The sequence below is a fragment of the Excalfactoria chinensis genome, chromosome Z (assembly GCF_039878825.1).
Source record: "Excalfactoria chinensis isolate bCotChi1 chromosome Z, bCotChi1.hap2, whole genome shotgun sequence".
NCBI classification, from domain to species: Eukaryota; Metazoa; Chordata; class Aves; order Galliformes; family Phasianidae; genus Excalfactoria; species Excalfactoria chinensis.
In genome coordinates, this window is record NC_092857.1 from 8,744,396 (window position 1) to 8,770,787 (window position 26,392).

General features: G+C 54.4%; 2 protein-coding genes across 2 annotated transcripts; one reads left to right on the forward strand and one right to left on the reverse strand.

Moving 5' to 3' along the window:
• The first annotated feature begins 1,957 nt into the window (after positions 1 to 1,957).
• Positions 1,958 to 18,945, forward strand: LOC140263898 (receptor-type tyrosine-protein phosphatase alpha-like). The gene is made up of 27 exons (XM_072359212.1): positions 1,958 to 1,977; positions 2,082 to 2,098; positions 2,177 to 2,419; positions 7,317 to 7,607; positions 8,002 to 8,099; positions 8,657 to 8,849; positions 8,932 to 9,043; positions 9,481 to 9,727; positions 9,886 to 9,925; positions 10,488 to 10,593; positions 10,744 to 10,811; positions 11,056 to 11,198; positions 11,335 to 11,422; positions 11,710 to 11,780; positions 11,871 to 11,907; positions 12,652 to 12,749; positions 12,908 to 13,024; positions 14,028 to 14,185; positions 14,261 to 14,396; positions 15,036 to 15,185; positions 15,342 to 15,441; positions 16,184 to 16,263; positions 16,618 to 16,752; positions 17,139 to 17,264; positions 17,683 to 17,840; positions 18,084 to 18,219; positions 18,597 to 18,945. Exons 1-27 carry the CDS (start codon positions 1,958 to 1,960, stop codon positions 18,669 to 18,671), a joined length of 3,243 nt encoding a protein of 1,080 aa, XP_072215313.1. The 3' UTR covers positions 18,672 to 18,945.
• Positions 18,946 to 19,510: 565 nt separating this feature from the next.
• Positions 19,511 to 24,408, reverse strand: LOC140264483 (uncharacterized). Its single transcript, XM_072360302.1, has 10 exons — positions 24,274 to 24,408; positions 23,404 to 23,646; positions 22,573 to 22,863; positions 22,083 to 22,180; positions 21,332 to 21,524; positions 21,138 to 21,249; positions 20,454 to 20,700; positions 20,256 to 20,295; positions 19,922 to 20,027; positions 19,511 to 19,836 (listed from the first exon to the last, which is right to left on the reverse strand). Exons 1-10 carry the CDS (start codon positions 24,383 to 24,385, stop codon positions 19,794 to 19,796), a joined length of 1,485 nt encoding a protein of 494 aa, XP_072216403.1. The 5' UTR covers positions 24,386 to 24,408; the 3' UTR covers positions 19,511 to 19,793.
• Between the last annotated feature and the right edge of the window lie 1,984 nt (positions 24,409 to 26,392).

A 26,392-nucleotide genomic window follows, 5' to 3' on the forward strand; every position in this document is an offset into this window, starting at 1 on the left:
GTCCTGGGAGCTGCCTGCAGTGAGGATGGTGTTTGCTGAGTTTGCACCTCTGTGTTTGTGAAGAAGAGGAACTGAGACACGAGCGCTCAGCAGCCGCACACAGCAGCCCTGCCTGAATCCTCTGCGTGTGCACATTCACACCCAGAGCAGTGCCCGGGTCCCCCTGGGGTCGGGATCCTCACATCACAGAGGGCCAGGAGCAGGGGGGTGGTTAGAATGGGGCCCTGCTGGAGCCATCTCAAGCGGGGTGGCCAAGGGTAGTGGGGCAGGACAGACACTCTGGGAAGACAAACAAAAGGTCCCTGCACATCCCCACTAACCCTGGGGAGTACAATGAAGGAGGGGGGAACAACCTCAGGACACAGTGGAGGAAATAGGATGACATAAGTAGCATCCCAGTGCTGGCCGTGGTGAGGCAGCCCCACGGGCACAGTGTGCGCTGCCGGCACCACCAGCAGCTGCCAGCAGAGGATGTGGTCAGGGCGTGTGGTGCATTGTGTGCATCGAGCTGCACTGTCCCTTTGTCCTGTTGTCTCCTGTCTGTCCTCCTGAACTGCTTTTGTGGGATTTTACTTAACACCTGAATGAAGGCCTCAGCCCCTCACAACGTGCTCAGACAGAGAGGTGGGCAAGCCTGCGGGGGGTGTTTTCCTGCAGAGCATGGCATTATGCAGTGACTTACAGGCAGACAGCCAAGAGCTGTAGCAACAGGGCCTGGTGCTACAGTGGGTGTAAGGGAGACCTGGCTTTCAAACAGGGTCTTGAGTAAATCCTGGGGGGACCACAGACTCCAGGGACACCACAGAAACTGAGAGCTCCTCTCTGCTGACCCCTCCTGCCATCTACACCCACGGCATGCCAAGCTCTGCTTTGCCACGCTCCTGGAATGCCCTGCAGCAGGACCAGCTGCTCCACAAGACTGCTGTAAAATGCCTGCTGCATTTGTGTCTGCTGAGCAGAGTCAACAAGGGGTTAATCACTGCATGGAAACCAGCACAGCACTGCGTGTCTGCCGCTGCAAAGTGCACAGACCAACCATTCTGCAGGCAGCACACATCACATGCTGGGTACAGCCTCTTTGTCACACCTGAACCATATTTTCCATGCCGAAACGTGACCCAGACTCCTTCCTGCACCCTGTGCAGGGCCTGTAGGCGGCTGTCTGTGCGGTGAGGATGTGAACAACAGCCTCCCAAGATGGTTCTTCTGCTCACAGGATGCTGTCGGTCCCTTCCAGGCTGGGAGCTGTGTTTCTCTCCTGCCTCTCTTTGAGCTCCTGATGACACGCGGCAGCCAGATGTGCTGAGACTCACCTGAGCCCCTCGTGTTCCTGCAGGCAGCCTAAAGCAGGCACTGGGTTGGAGATTTTTGCCCCAAATCCCCTGATCAGGAATTTTTTAAGATCAGTGAAGAGGTGACAGTGACAGTTCTCTGAGCACCTTCCATCCACACTGTGCTCCTCTCCTGCCCCCAAGGCCCCACATCTCCTCATGCCATCCATTGCTGACACCGCAGTCAGCCTTGGCCGAGCCTCAGTCTTCCTCCTTGTGCCCCTGTCCCTCAGACAGACACACTTTGTCCCAACAGGGCAGTGCAACAAGCCAGAGTGGGACTACAGGCTCCAGTTTACACCAGACAGAAGCAGTTATGGAGTGAATGAGGTACTGCAGCTGACCTGCCCTGGACCTCTCAAGTCCCCCTTCACCAGTGTCAGATGTTCAGTGGAATTTCAAGGAATACGTTCTGTAGCACAATATTCATGGTGGGGGAGGAAGAGCTCTGGTACCTGGATCCCCATTGAAGAGCTCATTCGGTGTGAAGGTAAGTGAGAGCAGCACGTAGTATGGGGGTAACACGCAGCAGCAGGAGCCAGGTCCTGTGCCCTTGGGGGTCAGTCCAAGGAGTGAATGGAGAGGACAGCCCTGGGAAAATCCCAACTGTGAGAAGGGTTAAGAGAATGGCGGGGACGAGGGTGGAGTGGGACAGCTTGTGATTGTGTGGTCACTGGCACGTACAAGGTGAGCCCCTGCCCAAGATGTATTCCAAGGCAGATGGACATGTCATTTTCTGTGTCCCTTCAGTGACCAGAGGGCTGCAGGTATTTGTTGATACCCACCATGCTCTGCCCCACCTCACCGTCTCCCACTCTAACTGAAACTGTTTTCACCTCTGCCAGAAACGTGCCAAAAGCCCCAGTGGGATCCAGAATTCCAGCTGGTACCAGACCTGGAGGAGTATAGGAAGTATGTAGACGTGACCCTGATCTGCCCCGGGGGCTTACAGCCACCCTACACCTTCGTCAGATGTGCAGGGAGATATATGGATTACAGTTCTGCTGGATCTACATACAGAGACGTGTGGGAGGGGAGGAAAGGCTCTGGTGCTTGGATGTCCATTGAAGAGACTATGCAGTGCCTTGGTAAGTGGAGTGTCAGGAGGTGTCTTTGCTGCAGCCCTGTGCTCAGACTTTCCACCTTCTCCCCTCTCCATGTTTCCCATCTCAAAACTGTGTTCAGAATCATCATCCTAATGCCTGACTGGGCTCACAACTGAGCCAGACTGTCTGTGGCATAGGAAGTCATTTTGCCAGACTGATTCTTTATCCGTGCCAGGCCCTCAGCTGTGTTGACTGCAGCACACAGCTGGGTGTGATCTGCAAACTGCTGAGGGTACACTCCATCCCACTGTCCGAGTCACTGACGGTGATATTAAAGAGTTGGCAGACCCAGTACTGAACCCTCTTGGACACCACTCGTCACTGATCTCCATCTGGACATCCAGCCATTGACCTCCATTCTCTGGGTTCACTTTGGCAGTCAGTTCATGGACCATCAAAATCCACACATCAAATCTGTATCCAGTTTGGATACAGATTATCTGAATCCAATTTGGAGAGAAGGACGTGATGATGGACTATCGCTCAAAGGCCCTCCTGAAGTCCAGACGGATTACATCCAGGGTTCTTTCCTTCTCCTCTCATGCAGTTCCACCATAATAAAAAGTGATCAGGTTGGTCAGGCAGGACCTGCCCTAGGTGAAGCCATGCTGGTTCTCCCATTTCACCTCCCTCTCTTCCACGTGCCTTAGCATCCAGGAGGATCTGCTCCATGATCTTCCCTGGCACACATCATTCCCCCAGGTTCCACCTTCTGAACCATCTGCTCAAGAGCTGTGTGTAGAGCAGTCATTAGTGGAGATCGAGGCTAGAAGTTGTTGAGTGCCCCAGCCTTCTCCTTCTCTGTCATCACCAATCTGCCTGTGTTGTCCACCAGGGAGTTATGCACTCCTGGACTTTGCTTTTCCAGCTGATATACACATAGAAGCCTCCTTTATCCTTCCTTGTACACCTTGACAAGTCCAGTTCCAGGTGGGCTTTGGCCTTCTTGACCCCATCCCTGCACAGCACAGCAGCATCCCTATAGAATCCTCCTGTGCTACATGCCCCTGTTCCCTCTGCTTCTGCATTTTCTTTGCTGCCCAGATAGACCAGCAGTTCCCAGCTCAGCCATACTGGTCTCTCCTTCATTCCGGACATCCTACACCTGGGAATGAAGAGCTCTTGTGTACTAAGAAAAGCTTCCTGTTTGCTTCCTAAGCTGTGTGTGTTGGCGTAGAGGCACTTCAGCTGGGTAGCTTGTCTTTTCATCTCCTTAGAGGAGAACTCCTTCATTTCTATTATGTGTTTACCTTTAGTCTCCCTGTCACTTTTGTCATCAAAAGATTTCAGATGTGCAGCGGGTTTAGGGCCCCTGCTAGCACTCTGTCCCTCTAACTTAGCTATTCCATCCCACACCTTGTTCTGGGCAGGATCACTCTCACCTCCTTCCCCCTCCAAGTCTAGTTTAAAGCCATGCCCATGAGCCCAGACAACTCCAGGGCCAGAATCTCCACTATCCACCAGCACTTGTGCCAGGCTCAGGTACTCCCTGCAGCCAGAGACCTGCCAGCACCAGCAGACATGCCTCACCCTGCCTGTGCCAACACCAACGTCTTGCACTTGGGGCAGGGCAATCCCAGATGTATGCCCAGACTGGGATAAGAACTCTGAGAGCAGCCCTGCAGAGAAGGACTCGGGGATCCTGGTGGACAAGAAGCTGCACGTGAGGCAACAGTGTGCACTGATGCTGTTGGGAGGCCAGCAGTATCCTGGGCTACGTCAGCAGAGGGGTGGCAGCAGGGACAGGGAGGGGACTGTCCCCAAGACAGACAGCCACACTTTGTCCCAACAGGAGAGTGCAAAAAGCCAGCGTGGGACCACAGACTTCAGTTTACACCAGACAGAAGCAGTTACGGAGTGAATGAGTTACTGCAGCTGACCTGCCCTGGACATCTCAAGTCCCCCTTCACCACCGTCAAATGTACAGAGGAATTTCAAGGAACAAGTTCTGTAGCACAATATTTCTGGTGGGGGATTAAGAACTCTGGGACCTGGATCCGCATTAATGGGACCGTACAGTGTAAAGGTAAGTGAGGCAGCAACATCTCTCCCCGTCCCCTCTCTGCCTTCACACGGAAATGCCATTCACAGCATTGCCCAGCAGGCACACAGCATGGGGCAGGGTGTGGGGCCAGCTCTGAGGGGCTCATGGCATTGTCCTGGTCATTGCTGTGTCTGCAGATGCCACCCTGGTGTGCACAGCTCTGCAGACCCTTGTTTGTCTGTGCAGGGGAGCGTCCCTGGGACTCCTCCATCAGCTTCAGGAGATGCACTGTCAGAGATGGAAAGGATAAATGAGTGGTGGGGGGTGGGGGGGATGGTGGAGGGAGTGCTGTGTATCTGGGTGGGAGCCAGTGTGGGTATGCCAGGGGGAAGGGCAATGCCCTCCTGCAGGGCCAGGGCTGTGCTACCTGTGGCCATGATTGCCACAAAGGGAATCGGGTGGGCAGGGAAAGAGGTTCCATTCTTGCTGCTGGAGCTCACGCTCCCATGGCTAGAACGGTGCATGCCAGACTGCCACCTGCATGTCAGGACTGGAAGGGTGAGGAGGGAGAAAGCAGCAGGCTGTGATCAACCTCTGAGTAAGGAGGGTGCAAAAGGAATTTCCTGGAGCCTGTGGAGGACTGGAGCACCGTAGGCACTCAGGGATTGCAGGGATGGAAGCAGGTTTGAAGGAAGGCAAAGAGATGTCTGCATAGAAAGGGTCTGGGTTGTGTCTGCTTGTGCAGGGCAAAGGATGTCTCATCGTGTCCCTGGCTGTGAGAACAGAGCAGGTGTGTGGGGATAAGATGTGGCTCCAGAGCAAGAGGCAGGGCTTCCATCTTTGCTCCTGGCTGAGGTGTCACCTTCCCATCCGTGTCTGGGATCCAGAAGACATTTATGGGCATCTTGGGATCCTCAGCCACTGCCCCACCTCACCATTTCCCACCCTAACTGAACCTGCTTCCACCTCTGCCAGCAATGTGCCAAAGGCCCCGCTGAGACCTGGGTCTCCATTTGGCACGAGACCTGGAGGAGTACAGGAAGAACCAATTTGTGATGCTGAGCTGCCCTGAGGGTTCACTGCCATCCTACTCCCACTTTGTAGGTACAGGAAAAGTGAAGTTCTTCAGCAGTGGGAAATCCAAAGAAGTCTACAGGGGAAGGCGCTTCAGTAATGCCTGCATCTGGTCCAGTGTGGAGTGCTCGAGTAAAGGGGCACCAGGAACTCTCCTGGGACCCCACATTACCCTTCCTGCCCAGGGGAAGGCAGGCTGTGTGAGCAGGAGTAGATTCAGGTTCTGAGTGTGCAGAGGAATCAGGAGGTGCTGCTGAAGGGCTGTGGTGGAGGAAGGTTGATCCACATCATGACCAGAAACTCCATCCCTCACCACTGTGTACCAGGGCAGGGAATGCAATCCCTGCCCTCCCCTGCTTAAGCAGCTTGTCTTCTGTTAACATCTTCCCATGTTTTTGGTGCAGAGAAATGTCAGAAGCCACAATGGGATCCCAGGATTAGTTTTGTCCCAGACCAGAAGTTCTACAACCTCGATAAAACAGTGTCAGTGACATGCCCTGATGGGTACTGGCCTTCTGCCATGGAGATCATTTGTGTGAAACCAAGCCCACGCCAAGGCCTCCCAGTTCCTCAGAGCAGCTGGTTTATGAAGAACAGCACAGGATTATGGCAGTTGGCACCGGGATACATGAGATGTGTGGGTGAGTGAGGACCTTTGTGAGTGAGGGAAGGGGGGGCACGATGGAGGTCTCCTGCATTTCTGCTGGCCCCGTTACGTAGGCACACATGGATGTTGCCTCTCCCTCTGGAGCAGCTGAGCAGGGTTATGCCAGGAGCCCGAGGAGCAGCATGGCTCTGCCCCTGTCACTTACTGGTGGACATGGCTGTCACTGGAAGCACTGGAGGGATGTGTCCCTGCTTCCTCCAGTTTCTGGGTTACCGTGCCCATGGGCAGCTCACTGCCCCACCTCACCACCTCCCACCCTAACTGAAACCCCTTTTACCTCTGCCAGAAACGTGCCAAAGGCCCCAGTGGGATCCAGAACTCCATCTGGCACCAGATCTGGAGAAGTACAGGATGTATGAAGAAGTGACCCTGAGCTGCTCCATGGGCTTACAGCCATCCTACACCCGTGTCAGATGTGCAGGGCGATATGGGTCTTACAGTTATGCTGGATCTGCATACAGAGACATGTGGGAGAGCTGGAGCAGCTTTGGTGATTGGATCTCCATTGAGGGGACTGTGCATTGCCTTAGTAAGTGGAGTGGCAGGAGGTGCATTCTCTGCAGCCCTGTCCTCAGACTTTCCACGCTCTTTCCTCTCTGAGTTTCCACCTCAAAACTGTGTGCAAGAACATCATCCTGATGCCTTACAGTGTCCCTTATATTACCCTGGGGCTGTTACGTAAGCGCAGTGAATGGTGGCACAGCCTCATCCATCCCATCTCTGCAGCCACAGCCACATCTGGCACTCACCCCCTTCCACCTCTGCCAGATGCCCTGGTGGGAGCTGGTGGAGCTGTAATCAGGCATTGGGTGAAGAATGATGGGCACAGATGGGCTCACTGGTTGTGTCAACAGCTGCAGTGACCGTGGGCACATTCTGATGAGTTGAGTGGTGGGGGCCTGTAGTTTGCCTGAAGGGGTAGAGTTACCTTCAGCAGAGACTACTGACCCAAAGTCCATGTCTATCTTCTGAAAATGCTGTGGTCTAAAACTTTTCCAGCTTCACCACCCAGAAACCTGAATGAGCTGTTACACCCTCCTGCTTCCCTTTATTCCAGCTGGGTAGGGAGCATGGTTATGTGTCAGTAGCACCATTACATTGCATTATGGAAATGAAGGAAAGGAAATGACCCTATTGCAATGCTTCCTTCACAGAGGTGCTAGAAGTTGACCCTGGGACCCTGGAGGTTTCCAGCACCAGCATCAAACTGAACTGGACCTGCAGCTTCCCTGAGGCCTGCCAGCACATGCAGGGCACATGCCGGCTGGCAGGGCCTTCCACTCCTCCCTGTGAGGCTGAGGAGGTCACTGGAGTGGAGCACCTACATGGCAAGATGGGAACATTCACCTGTCCTCCCCTGCAGCCCTTCACTGACTACACTGTCACCATCTCAGTGCCCCCCAGCACCGTCCTGTTTTCATGGGTGCTTAGGACAAAAGAAGCAGGTAGGTGTCCATGGAATAGTACGGGAGGGAAGGGACATTCCTGGGCTGCTTCACCAGTGGAGAGGCAGATAAGTGTGTCCATTGCCCAGCAGCTCCCTCTGAGCATCCCCTCCCTGCTGTGACAGTCCTGGCATTGGGGCTGCATGCAGCCTGTGGGGCTGTGCAGAAGGGGCTGTGCAGAGTCCTGCAGCAGAGCTCTTTCCTTCCTCCCCTCCCCCTCCTCACCACACCATTGCTGCTCCCGCTCTTGTGAAATCCACACTCCTCTTGTGGCACACACCGTGCTTGGGTTTGCTGCGCAGCCGCCCCTGAGCAGAAGCTGAGGGCATCGTGTTTGGGCTCAGACCCTCCCTGCTAGCCCTGTGTGTGTGACCCCCTCTTCCTGTGCTTGCAGTGCCGCAGAAGCCGCAGCAGCTGCAGCTGGATGCCAGCACGGGGACTCTCAGCTGGAAGGCGCTGCCCTACTGCCGAGGGGAGATCGTTGGGTACCAGGTACCGTGAGCCCCCACCCAGCCCCCCCCTGCTGGCAGCCCTGCCCTGCGCAGGCAGGCGTGCAGACCATGGAGAGCCCTGAGGACCAGCAGTCGGTCAACCAGCCATTTCAGCTGAGCTTCTGGCTGTGATCAATCGGAGCATTTCGAACTTCCCCTCGCTCTTCCTCGGTCTCCAAAGATGCCTTTGGTGGGGCGGCCTTAGGCTGTGGGTTCCAGTGAGAGCAGCAGAGCTGAGGGAGGACAGTGCTGCACCCAGCCTGTAGCCACCTCACTTTATGGTGTGATTCACAAATCACGCAGCAAATCCATCCAGCTCAGAGCTCAGGGAGCAAAGGCACGGTCTAAGCAAGTCAGTTTTCTGCAGCTGCTGATGGTATCTGGGGCTGTAGCTCACACACACACACAGGCCGAGGCTCCCGTTGGCTCCTCTCTGGGCACTTGTGATTGCTGGGACAGGGAGAGGGGCAGGAGGAGCTCGGCAACGCGCTGCTGTCTGGCTGCGGTGTGGGCAGGTTCCTGCAGCCGCTGCCCTCCAGCTCCGTGTCCTGTCTGCAGCTGAACATCACGGCCAGGGCCCTGCAGGACGGCGGCTTCCTGCAGATCCAGCGGCTGCAGCTGAGCAGCCAGACCACGGAGCACCCGCTGCCCACGTACGGCCCCGGCACCAGCTACGTGGTGGCCGTGCGGGGCCTCACAGCTGCGGGTCCCGGAGCTGCAGCACTGCGGGAGTTTCACACCAGCGGCTCAGGTGAGGCTCCGCGCACACAGCTGCTGCTCCTGCCCCTCCGTGCCGGGCTGCTGGTGCTCAGCATGGGGACCTTCCTCTGCAGAGACCCCAGGGCCGCCCGACGGCTGCTCCCGCCTCGTGCTCGATACCTCTCCATCTCAGGGGACAGCTGTGCTTCCCCTGCACCCCATCTCACAGCCCCCTGAGTCAGCGAGGTGAGCACAGCCCTGCCTGCTCTGCTCCTGGTAATGGGCTGCCCCCATTAAGCCGCTGCTGCCCACCTCTCTCCACTCCCTCCTCTATTGCCAACCCCACATCCTTCAGTTTCTCCATCCTCATCCCCATCTCACATCCCTATCTCCATCTCCAACCTCGTCCCCATTCCCGTCCTTATCGCCCATTCACATTCCTGCTCTCATCCCCGACCACCATTCCACTTCCCCTTCCCTTCTTACATCCCGATCTCCTGTCCCGTTCTTGTTCCCATCCCTTTTCCCATCCCCATCCTCATCCCCTTCCCTCTCTGTCCTTATTGCAGTCCTCATTCCTATCCCTGCCCCTGTTCCCGAGCTCATCGCCATGTCAGTCTCATCCCCTTCCCTGTGTCCCCTATTTCCCATCCCCACGCCCGTCTCACAGCCCTGTCTTGCAGTGAGCACCAGCTGCTCGTGGCTGTGACACACAACAGCACGGTGCTGGAAGACGCCTGCTCGGGGGAGCCGCAGCCGTCCAACCACAGCCACCCTCCCGAGCCCTACGTGGCCGCCGTACTCAACCTCACGGCACCCACGGACTTCATGCTGGGTGACGGGACCCGCGGGCACGGCTTCCACAACGCCCCCCTGCACCCGGGATGGGATTACACCGCCCTTCTGCGCCTCGCCCGGCGCTCACCGCAGGTACCCTGCTGGGGGCTCTGGGGGACGGGGCAGGGCGGCGACCGCCGTGTCATCATCCACGGCTGGGGCCTTTGGTGGCCCTGGGTGGCAGCCCCTTGCCGCTGTGTGTGCGGTGGTGAGGGATTGCTCTGAGCTGTCCCTCCTGTGTCCTTCAACAGGCAGAGACATTCACCTGTGTGTGCTACAGCTTCTCCATGGGTAAGTGGTTCCTCTGCTGCACACCCATGCCCGAGCTCTTTTTGTGTCCCCCTTTTTCCCAGCCCACTTGCAAGGGGAGGAGCTTGGGATTGCAGGAGCTCTTGTGAGAGCAGAGGAAACTTCTGTCTCCCAGATACCTGGAGTATTTCTTTCCTATATCTGAGTTCCTACCTCCATCTCCTTGGATGCTCTCTGGATCCTGAGCCTCTCTGTTCGTGCACAGGCTTTGATGCGTCTGGCCTTATGGGCATGTGTGCATAACTGGCAGCTGGACACTCTGCAGCTTCTGTGCCATCATCTCTCCTCACATCCAGTCCTAACACTGCCCCTGTCCACATGCAAACCCAGAAACACTAACACCTTGCCCTGCTCTGGCTGTGCAGGGTGACATGCTCTTGCTGAAAGGCATCACACCCAGCATCACCGCTCCTGCAGCAGCATGGTTGTTTCCCAGCACAGAGCCTGTGGTGGGAAATGAGGGGAGCTGCTTTTCTCCCCACACCACTGTGAGTCTCCTCCTGTGGTTTGTGTGGAGCCCAATCCTGGTCTGTGTTTATTGCAGGGCAGGAACCAGTTCCTCAGCTACACAGACTGCCTGTGCTGATGGCACTTGTGTTGGCTGCTGTGGTCCTGGCGCTGGGGATTTTCCTGCTCCCTCTGATCATCAGGTTAGTACATGTCTCTCCAATCCTGCTCTTTGTTCTGTCCAGGGGCTGCCTGGTATGGGCCCTTAAATAAAGCAGGACACATTGCCATGTGGGCATCCCCCTCTGCTCTCCACCTCCTGCTGATCTTTGGGCTGACTTACTGTCTTGCAGGCAAAAGCGCAACAGATCAAAAGCCTCTGAGATCAACAGCAGTATCCCCCTCCGAAAGCGCCGCAGAGGTGTGGTATGAGCAGTCTGAACAGGCTGCTTGTTAGAAGTATGAGCAGGGTGCTTCCAGGCACTGTGAGGTTCACTGAAGAACAAAGGGGGTCAGAGCTGGCTGGTGTGGGGAAAGAGACACCTCACAGAGAGGGAGACATGCATGGGAAGGGATGAAGCTGGGTTTGGTAGGGTTCTGCCCACTGAAATGCCAGCCCAGTCCCATTAGCTCGTGCTGACCTCCTGTCCTGATGTTTCCCATAGGTGCCAGCAATCTGAACACACTGATCCCAGTGGAGGAACTGCTGGATGCTCTTAAGAGGCTTCAAAGGGCAGAGATAGAGGCAGAGCAGATGGAGGATGAATCAGTCAACAGGCACGAAGCAGGGCGTCTGGGCGAGTACCAGGTCTGTGTTAGCTGTTCTTTCCCATCTGGCTGCACCATCCATCCAGCCACAGCCCCTCCTGGGGTGTGCGAGGCACTCAGCCTCAGTCCCCTCACAGAACCTGGGCTAATGCAGAGCTCCTCTTCCTCCTGTGCAGAAACTGAGCTCCCCTCTGTGCCACTCCTGCAGCGCTGGGAAGGAGCTGTGTAACGAGGGCAAGAACCGCTACAAGAGCATCATCCCATGTAAGCAAAGCTCTCCTGGGGCTCAAAGCTTCTCTGTGGCTGATGCAGTGTGGACATTTGGCCACTGCGCTAATGGTCTCCTCTCAAAACACACTGCATTTTCTTCCTGTGCCACGTCCCCTGTTGTTTTGTTAGCTCTTCTTTCCTCATGAACTTGTCCTGAGGCTTGGAAAGCTGCTGAGGAGAGATCAATCAGAGCTTTCCTAAAAGACACCTCCTTCCTTAGACAGTCATTCCACTGCTTCCCCAAAGGGACAGCCCACTGACTCCCACCTCCTCTCTCCCAGATGATCACTGCCGCGTGGTGCTGCAGCCCTCTGACACAGGGAATGACTACATCAACGCCAGCTACGTGGATGTAGGTAGCAAGGAGGATGGCTCCTCTACTTCTTGCCTTATTAAATGCTTAACATGGGTGACTGGAGCTGTTTGAAACTCTCCCCCACAGAGCTACCGGAGCCCACGCTTCTTCATTGCTGCTCAAGGTGGGTGCTCCCAGCCCTGGGAAATGCCCAGAGTTGGCACAGGTCCTCGTATGCTCAGGAGGTGCCGCACTCTGCCCTGAGTCCTTTGGAGTTCCTTTGGGATGGTTTGCTCTGTGCAGCAAGCAGAGCTGGTTCTCAGGCTCCTTAGAAAGCTGCTGAATCATTTTGGGTAAATCGGACTCTAAATGTGGGAGCTCAGGTTGGATATTAGGGAAAAATTCTTCTCAGAATCAGTGGTGAGTGACTGGAACAGGCTGCCCAGGGAGGTGCACAGAGTCATCATCTCTGAAGGTGTGCAAGAAACATGTGGATGGGCACTGAGGGACACGGTTAGTGGGCATGGAGGGGTGGGTTGGGGTTGGACCAGATTGTTTTAGAGGCCTTTTCCAACCTCATAATTCTATAATTCTATGATCATCCTGGGGATGTAGGTGGGGCAGGCACTCATTTTCAGGTGAGTGGGCAGCAGCTCACTTTCAGGTTTGGTGCACTGATCACTGCCCTGTGCTAGGGCCCATCAGACCCCCTGGTGCACTCTGGGCTCACCCACCCTCCCACTTGTTGGTCACTTTTTCTAAAGTGGGTGCCAAAGTGGAGGTGCCCGGTACCTCCAGCCATATGCTGCCAAGCCTTGGCTGTGTCACATCAGCACTGGGAAGAGGAAAACATGGGGCTGCCCCAAGGAGCCTGAGGACACATCCATGGTCTGGGCTGTGACACAGGGCTCTCCTCTTCCTTTCCAAGGCCCTTTGCCTGGGACAGTGGTGGATTTCTGGCAGATGGTCTGGCAGGAGAAGGTCTCAGTCATTGTTATGCTGACAGGCTTGGTGGAGCAGAACAAGGTAAGCATCCAAGCCTGTGCTCAGCTCTGGTCTCCCAGTGCCCAGTTTCCTTGCTTTGCTTTGCTCAGCACAACCTTCAGTGAGTGCAGGAAGCAACTCCACACCACTGCTGGCATGCAGTGCTCCCCTAATGAACTTGATGGTGCTGCCATTGACAGATTAAGTGTGAGCAGTACTGGCCTGAGCAGCAGCAAGTATATGGGGACTTCACTGTAATACTCAACAACACCAGGACCACTATGGGCTTTACTGCACGTGTCTTCTGCCTGCAGAAGGTAAGGCTGCCATGCAGCTGTGATGGGGTTGCAGAGTTCTTCTGGGGTTATCAGCTGGCATTGAGCCCTGCCTGGGGTCAGCCTTGCTGTCACTAAGTACCGTTCCAGAGCATCGGCCCTGGGTTTCCATGCAAGGCAAAGACAAGCAGTCAGATCCAGTGATCACCCTGACTGAGTCTGTACTGATGTACCTGGGCAGATCTTGCACTCTCAAGGACCTGGGAGAGGTGATCACAAAGGGTAGAAAAGTAGCTAAAGGATATAAAAGGGCATCTTTCTATATCCAGGCTTTTCAGGGTGATGAGACAGGTACTTGCCATCTGGGTCAACCTGCAGAAGATCCACATGGAAGCACTGTGGTGCCTTGTAGCTCCTGAACTTGAACAGAGAGATTATGATTTATGGTAGCTTAGCTGAAGACATTTCTCAGGATGGGTACTTCTACTGAAGTTGTACTTTGGATAATAAGCAGAAACCAAGGAGAGGAAAATGGGGTCAGCTGCAGATGTTATGCATGTTCTTGTCTTGCCAGGAACAAAGTCCACCTGAAAGATAAGAATCCAAGAGCACCTGATGGTGGGACATGGCAGTTCATTAGCTTAAGCCAAGTGAATACAGGATGGCCTGGTACCAAAGTGGCTACATGCATATCAGTGCAGTAACAGCCTTAGGAAATACCTTATTTGGGGAAGTTATGGCTTTCTGATACTCAACACTGTGATATTTATTTCTTTCCTCTGAGACTGTATTTACTGCTCTGAGTACACAGTTCTTAGCATGGGGAGGCAGAGAATAAAGCAAATTACGTAGCTTGGTGAATTTGCTCAAAGTCCTTGTGATGCCCTTTGCTCTCTGACCAGCTACAGTGGAGCAGTCATTGTGTTGGTGGTGTCACAGGAAGGCTGGGTGCTGGTGCATCCCTGCCATGCTTTTCCTCTACTTGTTGATAAACACATAACTTCTCAGACTGGTTCCTACTCCAGCCACATCTCCCTCCTTACAGGCAGGCTGTGCTCTCCCAAGAGTAGTGGAGCAGTTTCACTACCTGCAGTGGCCAGACCATGAGGTGCCCAGGAACCCTGCACAGCTGCTGTCCCTGCTGGAAATGGTTAACAAGAGTGGGTCAGAATCTCCTGCAGGCCCTGTGCTGGTGCACTGCAGGTACTGGGATAGGAGTGCTCATGTGCTGGAGCAAGGCTGCCTGGGGCAATACCAACTCCTCTTCTGTGTCCTTAGCGCAGGGATCGGGCGGACAGGCACCTTCATTGCCCTGGACTTCCTCCTGAAGATGGCAAAGGCCGAGGGAAAGGTGGATGTGTTCCACTGCGTGCAGAAGCTGCGGGAGCAGCGGGTCTGTATGGTGCAGACCAAGGTAAGGGGGATCCCCTGCTGCCCACATGATGCAGGACTGCAGATCTGCCTCCCACCTGTGGTGTTCCAAGCCACATCAGCTGTGATGTGCACAGTCCAATCACCAGGACTGGAGCTGCCAGGTGACAGAGATTGCAGGGTCTTGTTATCATTACGCTGTCCAAAGCCAGGGGCCCTTTGAGACTCTGAAGTGGCACCAGAATCCAAATGACTAACAGTCCTGGCATGGAAGGGCAAGTCCTTGCTCTTATAGGCAAGGAGTATGCATGTGTCCTTCAGGCTTTCTGGGCAGATGTGTCCTGGACAAGGGACTATGTTCCCACGGTGCGACCCTATGGAGGAAGATGTAAGTTTGGCAGGCCTCTCCAGCTGCTCGCAGGAGGAATAGATCACTGGTGTTCTGGGCTTCCTGAGAGGGGGGCTCTGGTTTGAGAGTGAGCACTGGATCACAGGAAGATAGTCTTGCTTGGGTGGTTACAGTTGCCCCCGAGGGTGTCTGGCAGGGAGGTGAAGGGTGGAGCTGTCACAATCCTGATGCAGGTCAGTGTTACTGTGTTGCAATCTGTGGACAGTCGTCTGGAGTCCTAGCGCTGCCCACGGAGCCGCTACAGATGGTGCCCTAACTCACGTCTCCATGCAGGAGCAGTATGCCTTTTTGTATGAAGTGCTGCTAGAAGGCTTGCTCTGTGGCTGCACTGGGGTGCCAGTGGAGGAAGTTGCCAGTCACATCAGCTGCCTGCAAGGAGCTGAGACTCAGAGACATAACAATGTCCTGGAGAAGGAGTTCAAGGTACCGCCAGGATCTGGTGCAGCAGGTCTGCTGCCTCCTGCCACAACTCTTACCCAGCTGTGGGTGAGAGGTGGGGGGAGTATTTCTCTGTAGTTTACCTGGAGATGGAGAGGGAGCAGACAGGAAAGGCTTGCTCAGGCCAACCATCCCTTACAGGCAGTGCAGAAGTTTTCCGAGTTGTTCCAGCTCCTGCCATGCAGAGAAGCAGAGAAACCCAGCAACCAGCCCAAGAACCGCAAGCCAGGAATCTTGCCAGGTACTGCAGGGCTGGGCAGTGCCTTGCTCCTTGACCCAGCTCCTGAGAGCAGCAAGGAGGAGGATGCTGTCTCAGCACTGCTGCTTCCTTCCCCAGCACCATGACAGAAACACGGGACCAAGCATTCTGCCCCTGGCACCAAATGCCAGCTTCTGGTTGGTGCTGCATATTATCATAGAATCAAACAGATTGGGAAAGGTCTTCAAAACCACCAAGCCCAACCATAAACTTGACTTATCAAGGCCCATCACTTAACCAATGTCCCCTCTGTGTCGCATCCTAGCATCTCTTAAACACCCCCAAGGATGGGGACTCCACCGCTTCCCCAGGCAGCCTGTTCTAATTCTTTACCACCCTCTCCATGCAGAAATTCTTCCTATGTCCTGTTTAAATACCTCCTGATACAAAGTGAGACTGTTACTTAACATAGGCAAAGCATTCCTTCCATGTGAAACACGCCTCATCCCCATCTCCTTCTGTGCTTCCACAGCTGAACCTAACCTTCCACATCCTAACTCTAACTACAGCCTTAATTCTAACCCTAACACTTTCCCTAACCCCAACCTTAACTCTAACCTCAACCCTAACCCTAACCCTCACCGTCACTGCAGAGGAGCCCAGATCAGGCACCAGACAGTGATCAGGAATGGGGCTCACAGCTGCTTCAGTGTCTTCCCCCTCATTCCCCTCTGTGCAGGCAGAGGATGGCTCAGCCCTTCTCCCTCTGCCCTTGCCTCCACAGCGGACTCCTTCCGGCCCATCCTGATGTCCTCGCTGAACGCTGACGGCTCGCCGGGCTACATCAACGCCGTTTTTGCCAGTGTAAGGCTGCAGCCAAACGGGGCTTGGGGCTGCTAGGAGCAGCAGAGGCTCCTCGAGCACTCGGCGCAGAACTGGGCTGTGCCGCCCAGCTTCAGGCACCCCAGCCTGAGTGCTCCATCCTGGTGACTGTTCCCAGTGCCTGGGGCCCTGCTGCCAGGAGATGGCCCCCGAGTTCAGCCGAAGCCCTGAGAGCGCACAGCTCAGGGTTGCTGCTTTTTGCCTGCGCTGAGTTGCGGGCTCTGCCCTGCCCTTGGACGCGTGGATTGCTGGAGTAACTGTGGCTGTCACAGGCATCGCCATGCCTGTGCCTTGAGTCACCTCTTAATTTCCTCCTCCCGACTGCTCTGTTTGCAGACCTACAGCAAGGAGGACAGGCTGATTATCACCCAGCTGCCCTTTTCCAGCACCCTGGTGGACTTCTGGGCTCTGATCTGGGACTACACCTGCACCTCAGTGGTTGTGCTCAACCAGCTCCAGGAGCTGGACAAGGTCATCTATCTGCCCTTCTCCCAACAGCCTGCTTTCTGCCCTTGCGATGCAACAGCTCTTTTCACTGAGGCCCTGCTTGCTATGGGGGGCCAGCTGCAAGCTTGTGGGTTTCACTTTGCTGCACTGTCAGGGCAATCCCAGTCCTACGGTATTGCAGTGGTGGGGTGAACCCACAGGAACGAGGACATCCCTTGGGTTTTGCTTCTCCTAACCCAGTACTGATTGCTGTAGCAGTGCTGTTTTTCTGGCTGCTGTCCTGAAGGTCAGCCCCAAAGAACAGAGCAGGCAGAGTACCCACGTGCATGCTGTGGTTGAAGGGTTGGGCCAGATGTACCCACATGAGGCACTGAGCTGCTGTGTGTCACCATGCATTTATCTACCCCTAGACATATGTGGAGGTCTGGCCCACCCAGGGCAAAGCCATCCATGGCCACTTTCACATCCAGTGGATCTCTGAGGAATATGGAGATGGTTTCACAGTCTGGACACTTGCACTCACCAATAAGCAGCAGGTGGGTTTTGGGGTAGCAATGACAGAGTCCTTTGAGAACAGTCTTTGACAGAGCTGAGAGCTGCTGCAGGCTTTGGTTTAGGGCCAGAGTCACAGCTGACAATGTCAGAGGCTGCAGCAGTCAGAGGGAGCTGATGGGCTCCTTGAATGGCACAGGTCAGAGCAGGGCCTTCCCTACAGAAGGTTCATCCCAAGAGGGTAATGCTGTATGCAGTGGTACAAGCAGAGCACAGATACATGTGCACACCTTTCCAACATGGAGAACACCAGTCTTGAATAGTCTGTGCGTCTCAATGATTGCTTATAGATGGGGATGGCTATTATAAGTTTCCGGGCCAGACTCATACTTTCTGTCCTTCCTCTTCATGAACCCAGTGGGTTACTTGTCTGCCCAACCCAACTTATTTCTGCCTTGCTAGCCCAAGAAATCTGCAATGAAAGTCCACTTCTGGCAGCTGGAGGACTGGCCTATGCAGCACCGTCTTCCCCCGCACCTCACCACCATCATCAGCCTGCTAGGGAAAGTGGAGACTCACCAGCGGCAGAACCAGGATGGACACATCCTCGTCACTTGCTGGTAAGTAATATGTCTGTCAGAGGAGCAGCTGTGGCACAGAGATGGCTCACTCAGAGTTACATCAGTGAGCTCAGGTCCCAGATCCAGTCTCAGCTCAGGGTGGACATGTTCAGCTGTGTTTAAGGCAAAAGACTTCCCTGTGGAGGCTGGCTTGGTACAGGACCATCCCGAGAGCCCCAGGTCTGTGTGGTTGGTGGGACACCTCTGGTGATCAACACCACCAAATCACACTGCCCTCCACAGGGATGGTGCCAGCCGGAGTGGGATCTTCTGTGCTGCCAGCTTCCTGTGCGAGCAGATCCAAAGTGAGGGGCTGGTTGATGTATCCCAGGCTGTGAGGATGCTGAAGAGACGTCGGAGGCAGCTGATTAAAGATGTGGTAGGTGGTGACTTCACACTCATCTGGGAACTGGGGCAATACTGGAGCACTGGTGAAGAACTGGGTGCCCAGATGCCTGCTCTGCACCCACCTCACCACCAGCTCTAGGTCCTTAAGGCCATCATACCACTCCTGTCTGGGAGTGAGTATCAGACACTTTGCCACCGGTGTTGGCACTCCTCGCAAGCCCAAACGGCCACAGCATTGGGTTAGCCTGGCTTTCAGCTCCTGGGGCACACATTCCTCACTAGGGGAAGCAAACTGAGAAGTGGGGACGTACCTACCCCTGGCTTTCTCTGGAGATGCTGGCAACCACACTGGCCTTCCTCAGAAGGCATTCTGGCATTGCATGCTCATGTGAATCCTTCTGTCCACAGGAGCAATATGGGCTGTGCTACGAACTAGCCCTCAGCTACTTGAATTCATTTGAAACCTATGGCAATTTCAAATAAGACTAGTGGTCACAGCCCATCTCTGGACAGAACTTCATCCTTCTCGAAGAAGCAATGGAAACCAGAGGAGATGTGCACTGCCCCAGGATCACAAAATGATTAAAGCTGGAAGGACCACTGAAATAATCTAATCCAACCAATGCTTTACTCCTCTCATGAGCCAACCTAAGGGCCATCTGCAGCTAGACAACACAGGCTGGACGGTGTTGCTGCACCATGGATTATATCTGTCAGGACTGACCCTGTAGCTCTATCTGTGTATCACCAATAAAGGCTCTTTGATGGCTTCAGTGGTGGTGGTGAGCTCTGAACTTCACTTTTCTCCCAGGTTTGATCTGACATGGGGGCTACAGAGAAGCACAGGCCCCTCAGCTCTACCCACAGTGTGTGCACAGTCCCACCTAGGATGTGTGCTGGCATCATCTCAATAAGGCACAGTCAGTCAGTACCCCACAGGGAGCACAGCTCCCTATGGACAATGAGGGGACCAGGCAGGAGCTGTAGCATGGCAGGCAGCCACCTCCAAACTGCATTTATTGGTTTTCTGGACAGAGCAGACAGGTTGGCAAGGGCAATGCAGTCACATCAAGCTCAAGCAGAGCACTGGGTTTAGTGGATTTTAGTGAAGGGTTTGGAAAATTGAGTGAGGAACCCAGGATGTGGCAGGAGCACAGATTGTCCTCCAGCCTGAGCCCCACTGAGGCAAAGACTGGGAATTCCTGTGTACAACTCTCATGTTCAAGAAAGCAAAAGTGAAGTCTAAAAAAAGGAACTGGAGAAAATCCCATTGAAAAGTTCCAGAACTTACAACAAGGGTAAATAAAAGCTGGGAAGAAAAAGTTTATGACCCTCCTTGGCTTTCCACTTTCCACCTGCTCTGCTGAAAAGGATGAGAAACGTAGTCTGGTGATAGTCACAGGAAAGCCAGTGTTGATCCAGGTACAACCACACCACCATCTCTGCATCACTGCTGTTATTGTCCCAAGGGCTCCAGTACAGGCAGGAGCTGAAGGAGCAGCTTTCCAGCTTGGCTGGGGCACAGGGGGACATGTCCGAGAAGAAGATGAACATATGATTCTCGTTAGGATCAGGATCTCCTCTCTCCACCATTTCTCTATCATTTTAAATATTCTCCTTAGCTTTGATGGACACAGCCTTCCTTCTCCTGCAAAGACAAAGGGCAGTCCTCAGGGAAGGGCTGATGGTGAGTGAAGGTTGCACTGCTGAACCACAGTCCCCACCCTACTCACCTGGAGTGCACAAACCACACGATGCATGCAAACAGGAGGATGAGCACCAACAGAACAACTACCCCAATCACAATCCCAGGCCATGGATGTGTTGACTGCCCTGCAACTAATACACAGCCACAGGTGAGAGGCACAGCCAGTGCCACATGTTCGCACAGACCCTGACCATGGAATTAGATGTGTGCAAGTGTGTAGGTGACTGCAAGATGGGGATGCTTGAGGGATAAAGGATCATATATGGGAAATAATTGGCTTCTCCCCTTGCAAGTGGGCTGGGAAAAAGGGGGACACAGAAAGAGCTCGGGCACAGGTGTGCAGCAGAGGAACCACTTACCCATGGAGAAGCTGTAGCACACGCAGGTGAATGTTTCTGCCTGTTGAAGGGCACAGGAGGGACAGCTCAGAGCAATCCCTCACCACCGCACACACAGCGGCAAGGGGCTGCCACCCAGGGCCACCAAAGGCCCCAACCGTGGATGATGACACGGCGGTCGCCGCCCTGCCCCGTCCCCCAGAGCCCCCAGCAGGGTACCTGCGGTGAGCGCCGGGCGAGGCGCAGAAGGGCGGTGTAATCCCATCCCGGGTGCAGGGGGGCGTTGTGGAAGCCGTGCCCGCGGGTCCCGTCACCCAGCATGAAGTCCGTGGGTGCCGTGAGGTTGAGCACGGCGGCCACGTAGGGCTCGGGAGGGTGGCTGTGGTTGGACGGCTGCGGCTCCCCCGAGCAGGCGTCTTCCAGCACCGTGCTGTTGTGTGTCACAGCCACGAGCAGCTGGTGCTCACTGCAAGAGAGGGCTGTGAGACGGGCGTGGGGATGGGGAATAGGGGACACAGGGAAGGGGATGAGACTGACATGGCGATGAGCTCGGGAGCAGGGGCAGGGATAGGAATGAGGACTGCGATAAGGACAGAGAGGGAAGGGGATGAGGATGGGGATGGGAAAAGGGGTGGGAACAAGAACGGGACAGGAGAGTGGGATGGAAAAAGGGACGGGGAAGTGGAATGGTGGTCGGGGATGAGAGCAGGAATGTGAATGGGCGATAAGGACGGGAATGGGGACGAGGTTGGAGATGGAGATAGGGATGTGAGATGGGGATGAGGATGGAGAAACTGAAGGATGTGGGGTTGGCAATAGAGGAGGGAGTGGAGAGAGGTGGGCAGCAGCGGCTTAATGGGGGCAGCCCATTACCAAGAGCAGAGCAGGCAGGGCTGTGCTCACCTCGCTGACTCAGGGGGCTGTGAGATGGGGTGCAGGGGAAGCACAGCTGTCCCCTGAGATGGAGAGGTGTCGAGCACGAGGCGGGAGCAGCCGTCGGGCGGCCCTGGGGTCTCTGCAGAGGAAGGTCCCCATGCTGAGCACCAGCAGCCCGGCACGGAGGGGCAGGAGCAGCAGCTGTGTGCGCGGAGCCTCACCTGAGCCGCTGGTGTGAAACTCCCGCAGTGCTGCAGCTCCGGGACCCGCAGCTGTGAGGCCCCGCACGGCCACCACGTAGCTGGTGCCGGGGCCGTACGTGGGCAGCGGGTGCTCCGTGGTCTGGCTGCTCAGCTGCAGCCGCTGGATCTGCAGGAAGCCGCCGTCCTGCAGGGCCCTGGCCGTGATGTTCAGCTGCAGACAGGACACGGAGCTGGAGGGCAGCGGCTGCAGGAACCTGCCCACACCGCAGCCAGACAGCAGCGCGTTGCCGTGCTCCTCCTGCCCCTCTCCCTGTCCCAGCAATCGCAAGTGCCCAGAGAGGAGCCAACGGAGCCTCGGCCTGTGTGTGTGTGTGAGCTACAGCCCCAGATACCAACAGCAGCTGCAGAAAACTGACTTGCTTAGACCGTGCCTTTGCTCCCTGAGCTCTCTGAGCTGGATGGATTTGCTGCGTGATTTGTGAATCACACCATAAAGTGAGGTGGCTACAGGCTGGGTGCAGCACTGTCCTCCCTCAGCTCTGCTGCTCTCACTGGAACCCACAGCCTAAGGCCGCCCCACCAAAGGCATCTTTGGAGACCGAGGAAGAGCAAGGGGAAGTTCGAAATGCTCCGATTGATCACAGCCAGAAGCTCAGCTGAAATGGCTGGTTGACCGACTGCTGGTCCTCAGGGCTCTCCATGGTCTGCACGCCTGCCTGCGCAGGGCAGGGCTGCCAGCAGGGGGGGGCTGGGTGGGGGCTCACGGTACCTGGTACCCAACGATCTCCCCTCGGCAGTAGGGCAGCGCCTTCCAGCTGAGAGTCCCCGTGCTGGCATCCAGCTGCAGCTGCTGCGGCTTCTGCGGCACTGCAAGCACAGGAAGAGGGGGTCACACACAGGGCTAGCAGGGAGGGTCTGAGCCCAGACACGATGCCCTCAGCTTCTGCTCAGGGGCGGCTGCGCAGCAAACCTGAGCACGGTGTGTGCCACAAGAGGAGTGTGGATTTCACAACAGTGGCAGCAGCAATGGTGTGGTGAGAATGGGGAGGGGAGGAAGGAAAGAGCTCTGCTGCAGGACTCTGCACAGCCCCTTCTGCAGAGCCCCACAGGCTGCATGCAGCCCCAATGCCAGGACCGTCACAGCAGGGAGGGGATGCTCAGAGGGAGCTGCTGAGCAATGGACACACTTATCTGCCTCTCCACTGGTGAAGCAGACCAGGAATGTCCCTTCCCTCCCGTACTATTCCATGGACACCTACCTGCTTCTTTTGTCCTAAGCACCCATGAAAACAGGATGGTGCTGGGGGGCACTGAGATGGTGACAGTGTAGTCAGTGAAGGGCTGCAGGGGAGGACAGATGAACGTTCCCATCTTGCCGTGTAGGAGCTCCTCTCCAGTGACCTCCTCAGCCTCACAGGGAGGTATGGAAGGCCCTGCCAGCCGGCATGTGCCCTGCATGTGCTGGCAGGCCTCAGGGAAGCTGCAGGTCCAGTTCAGTTTGATGCTGGTGCTGGAAACCTCCAGGGTCCCAGGGACAACTTTTAGCACCTCTGTGAAGGAAACATTGCAATAGGGTCATTTCCTTTCTTTCATTTCCACCCTTGCAACTGTATTTCAGTCACATAGCCCTAAGCCTATCCCAGTTTAAGTGATGGGAAGCCTTAGGATGAAAGTACTCATGTCAGATGTCTGGATGGAGAAGGGGGTGAAGTTTGGGTGGGAATGAATGTAGCTGTGTATGTGCACTTCCACTGCCCATGGCGGTTTTTCTTAGTCACTCATAACCCAAACTTGTCAGATAGCATCTTCGCTTTCAAGCAGTATCTGTTCTATGATCTGTTTTGCTCTTCACAGACGTCTGAAGAGAGGTTATTTTTCCTCCATTGTTCACAGTGGTGAGGTAACTTGCTTTAGGTCATAATACAAAAGTATCGTTCTGCACCACAACCCCATGAAGTTCTTGTGGGCAATAAGAGCACTGTGCTTCTTCTTTCAGAACCCCCCAGGACATCCCAAGAGGAGCAGGAGCTCCAGAGACTCTAGGATCCTGCAGCTTCCCCATCACACAGAGAGCATGGAGCCTCCCTTACCCATGCACTCCACTTTGGATCGAATTTGGATCCAGGAACCGCTGCTGGCTCTTCCCAGCCAAACTTCTCTGTATACAGGTTTCCCACGAATGATGACCTGCACTTCTCTTGAACATCTGATGTGGGTGTAGGATGGCTGTAAACCCTCAGGGCAGCTCAGCATCACTTCTTCATTTTTCTTATACTTCTGCAGATCTGGTGCCAGATGGAGTTCTGGGTCCCACTGCGGCCTTTGGCACGTTTCTGGCAGAGGTGGAAATGGGTTTAGCTGGGGCATGAAACAACAAGATGGCACAGAGAGCAAAAGCACAGTGTCAGCACTCAGAAACGGTCCCTTCAGAGACACAAAGGAGCAAGAAGGTGACAAATCTGTCTGCCATAAGTTGGCCAGGGCAATCATGCCTGCTCAGTCCTCCTCTGCCTGCTGGTTTGGACCTGATCCCAGCTAGGACTGCTCATTACCTTACTGAGTGTGGCACTACCAGTCCTATAGGGGTGAGGAGTCATCAAACTGCTCAGAACAGGGAACCCCTTGTCCCAAATGGGTAGAGAAGTTGTCCCAGAAGTTTTGTACCATCTGCTCAACAGCCATGAAAAAGGGACATTAATGCAATGTTATGAAAACTGCTCTCCTTGTGTTCTCAGGGACACTGCCCCTTACATGGAAGTGTGTTACATTCCAGCACTCACTGAGGCTTTCCCAGCACATGGAGCCTCACTACCCTCCATCCCCAAATTCACCCCAGAACATCCCTGGCATGGACGTCATCTCTACCCTCTGTGATGCGTGCTGCACCTAGTAAACATGCACAGCAAATACAAGAGGAAGAGCAGAAATTTGTTCACTTGTGAGTAGTGTTGAATTCTTACCTGTTTCTTGGGGTGCTCCTTGGACCAGGGAATCAGGCTCTTCCTGGCCTTCTGCTGTCGGCAGAGGAAAAAGGACCAGGAGAAAGGTCAGAGCCAGGAACTGCAGAGCCATGCCAGCACCCAGTCCTGGGCACAGATCAGATCTTAGCCCCACTTGCTGCCTCTGAGCACCAGCATCTGTAGTTGCAAGAACTGCAACCACAGGAAGGAAACAGCCACATGAACATATTGCTTGTAATGAATAAGCCTTCCTCTTTTGAGAGGGAACCTCCCATTCTTGTCATCACTGCTGCCTCTTGCTGCTTTGTTTGCCTGGTGCATCCAGGCAATGGCACACAACAGAACAACCCCTGCCACCAGCACGATATATGCATCCCAAAATGCTCCGTGCTAACACAGGGTGCTTAGGAAATTCTGCTCCATCTCTGACTTCAGCCACAGGCTTCCCAAACCCATTACCTGCAGACACGGCTTCTGGAGAGACATTCAGGATTTCTGTTTCCTCAAGTGTGTGGTAAAGCTAGGGAGAGTCTGCAGAAGGGCCCCACAATATAGTGGCTGCCTGCTTCAAGAAGTAAACACCAGTCAAGCAAGCATGGGGGAAATACCACCTAACCACAAGGTCACCTCCCAGACTTGACAACTCCGGTGTCCTCAATCTGAAGCCCAGAACTACACACAGTACCTAAGAGGAGGCTTTGCTTCTTTGGACCAGCTGGTTGTGCTGTGTTCAGTGCACTCAATAATGTGTTTTTTCCCCTTGGTTGTTTGAGCGCACTACTGCTCCATGCTGAGCTGCTCCCAGGATGTTTCTGTGGGAAACATGCTCAAGATCAAAAATATCTAATCAGGCAAAGATCTCTGTGAAGAGCAGCTTATTCATTATTGCAATAATGGGTGCGCACCCCCTACTGACAAGGGATAAATTGCACAACTGGGCAGTGAAATCCATTCCGTTATCTAACCCAGCTTGATGATAGATAACAATAATTTATCAAATCTAATCATCTTGCTATTCTCCATTCTCTAATATATATATATGATGATCATTAAGAATAACAGTTGACTTACATGGCTGCATTTTGGCAGATGGGGTACCCGTTCTTTCCTCAGAACTCTTCAGGTCTGCCTACCCCAATAACCAGGGGCACCATGCATCGTCCATCACAGCTATGGGAGCTGTCGGGGTACCCACATTTTTGTCCATCAGGAGGAACAACTCATCTGTCCTCTTACTGCTGTGGTAGGCAGCCATTAACTCCAAAAACTTGTTGGGCAGATCAGTCCTTGGATGGGTGCCACTGAACAGGCTTTGAGCCAAGCATTCTCCAGCTTCTCATGTCTCAGATGGCTGCCTATGGACAAGCTTTGAGCCAAGCATTGTTCCCGCTTCTCACACCACCCGGCAATGCAAAGCTGGCTGTCACTGTCCTGCGGTGGTTTTAAGAAAACAAAGCATTAAGGGAGATGAGGGGAGAAGGGAAAGATACATGTTAATATCACACAAAAGTAGAAGAATGAAATATGGATGCTGCCAATGTACGTAATGGAGCTCGTCTTACCCACAGATCACCAGGAGGCTATGAAAAGTAATCTAATACCTGGGCCAACTTTCAGACTCCTTGGGTAATTTGAGCCAGGCCAGTCGCCTCAGCACGTGCCAGACGTTCACATATAATATGATTACAAGCAATAAACACATCAGCGTTAGGATGAATAAGATCACAACTGGGCGAAGAATGGAATTAAAAACTCCTCTTACTGTTGGTGACCATCTAAGGAGCGTTTCCCCCCAGTGCTCTTCTCCATCCTTCTTTACCCTTTCCAGGACATGATGTATGTCCTGGAATATTTGTACTACAATATTTGTATTACAGGCTTTAGGCCCACTGTCCTTTCTAAAGGTATGGGATATTGTCACTGTTTCACAGCTTCACTCCCTCCTTGGATGATTATTTTATTAAGGGAGTAATTGTGAGTCCACCCCGGTTTCCTTCCCACACCTTTGGGTTTATTCCTTTCTCATCATCAGCCGTTAACAAATTCATTGACACCTTCATACCTGTTTCACAAGTTCTCCACTGCAATCCTAATTTAACTTTTAAATCTCTCCCCAGTG

Bases quoted from the DNA above. Each gene is read 5' to 3' on its own strand.
- LOC140264483 (XM_072360302.1), bottom strand. From the start codon at position 24,385: ATGGCTCTGCAGTTCCTGGCTCTGACCTTTCTCCTGGTCCTTTTTCCT. The intron at 23,647-24,273 runs GTAAGAATTCAA...CACCTCTGCCAG, and splicing joins AGGAGCACCCCAAGAAACAG to AAACGTGCCAAAGGCCGCAG. The intron at 20,028-20,255 runs GTAAGTGGTTCC...GCTGTGTATTAG, and splicing joins GTGCTACAGCTTCTCCATGG to TTGCAGGGCAGTCAACACAT.
- LOC140263898 (XM_072359212.1), top strand. From the start codon at position 1,958: ATGGCGGGGACGAGGGTGGA. The intron at 11,199-11,334 runs GTCTGTGTTAGC...CCTCCTGTGCAG, and splicing joins GGCGTCTGGGCGAGTACCAG to AAACTGAGCTCCCCTCTGTG. The intron at 16,264-16,617 runs GTAAGGCTGCAG...CTCTGTTTGCAG, and splicing joins TCAACGCCGTTTTTGCCAGT to ACCTACAGCAAGGAGGACAG.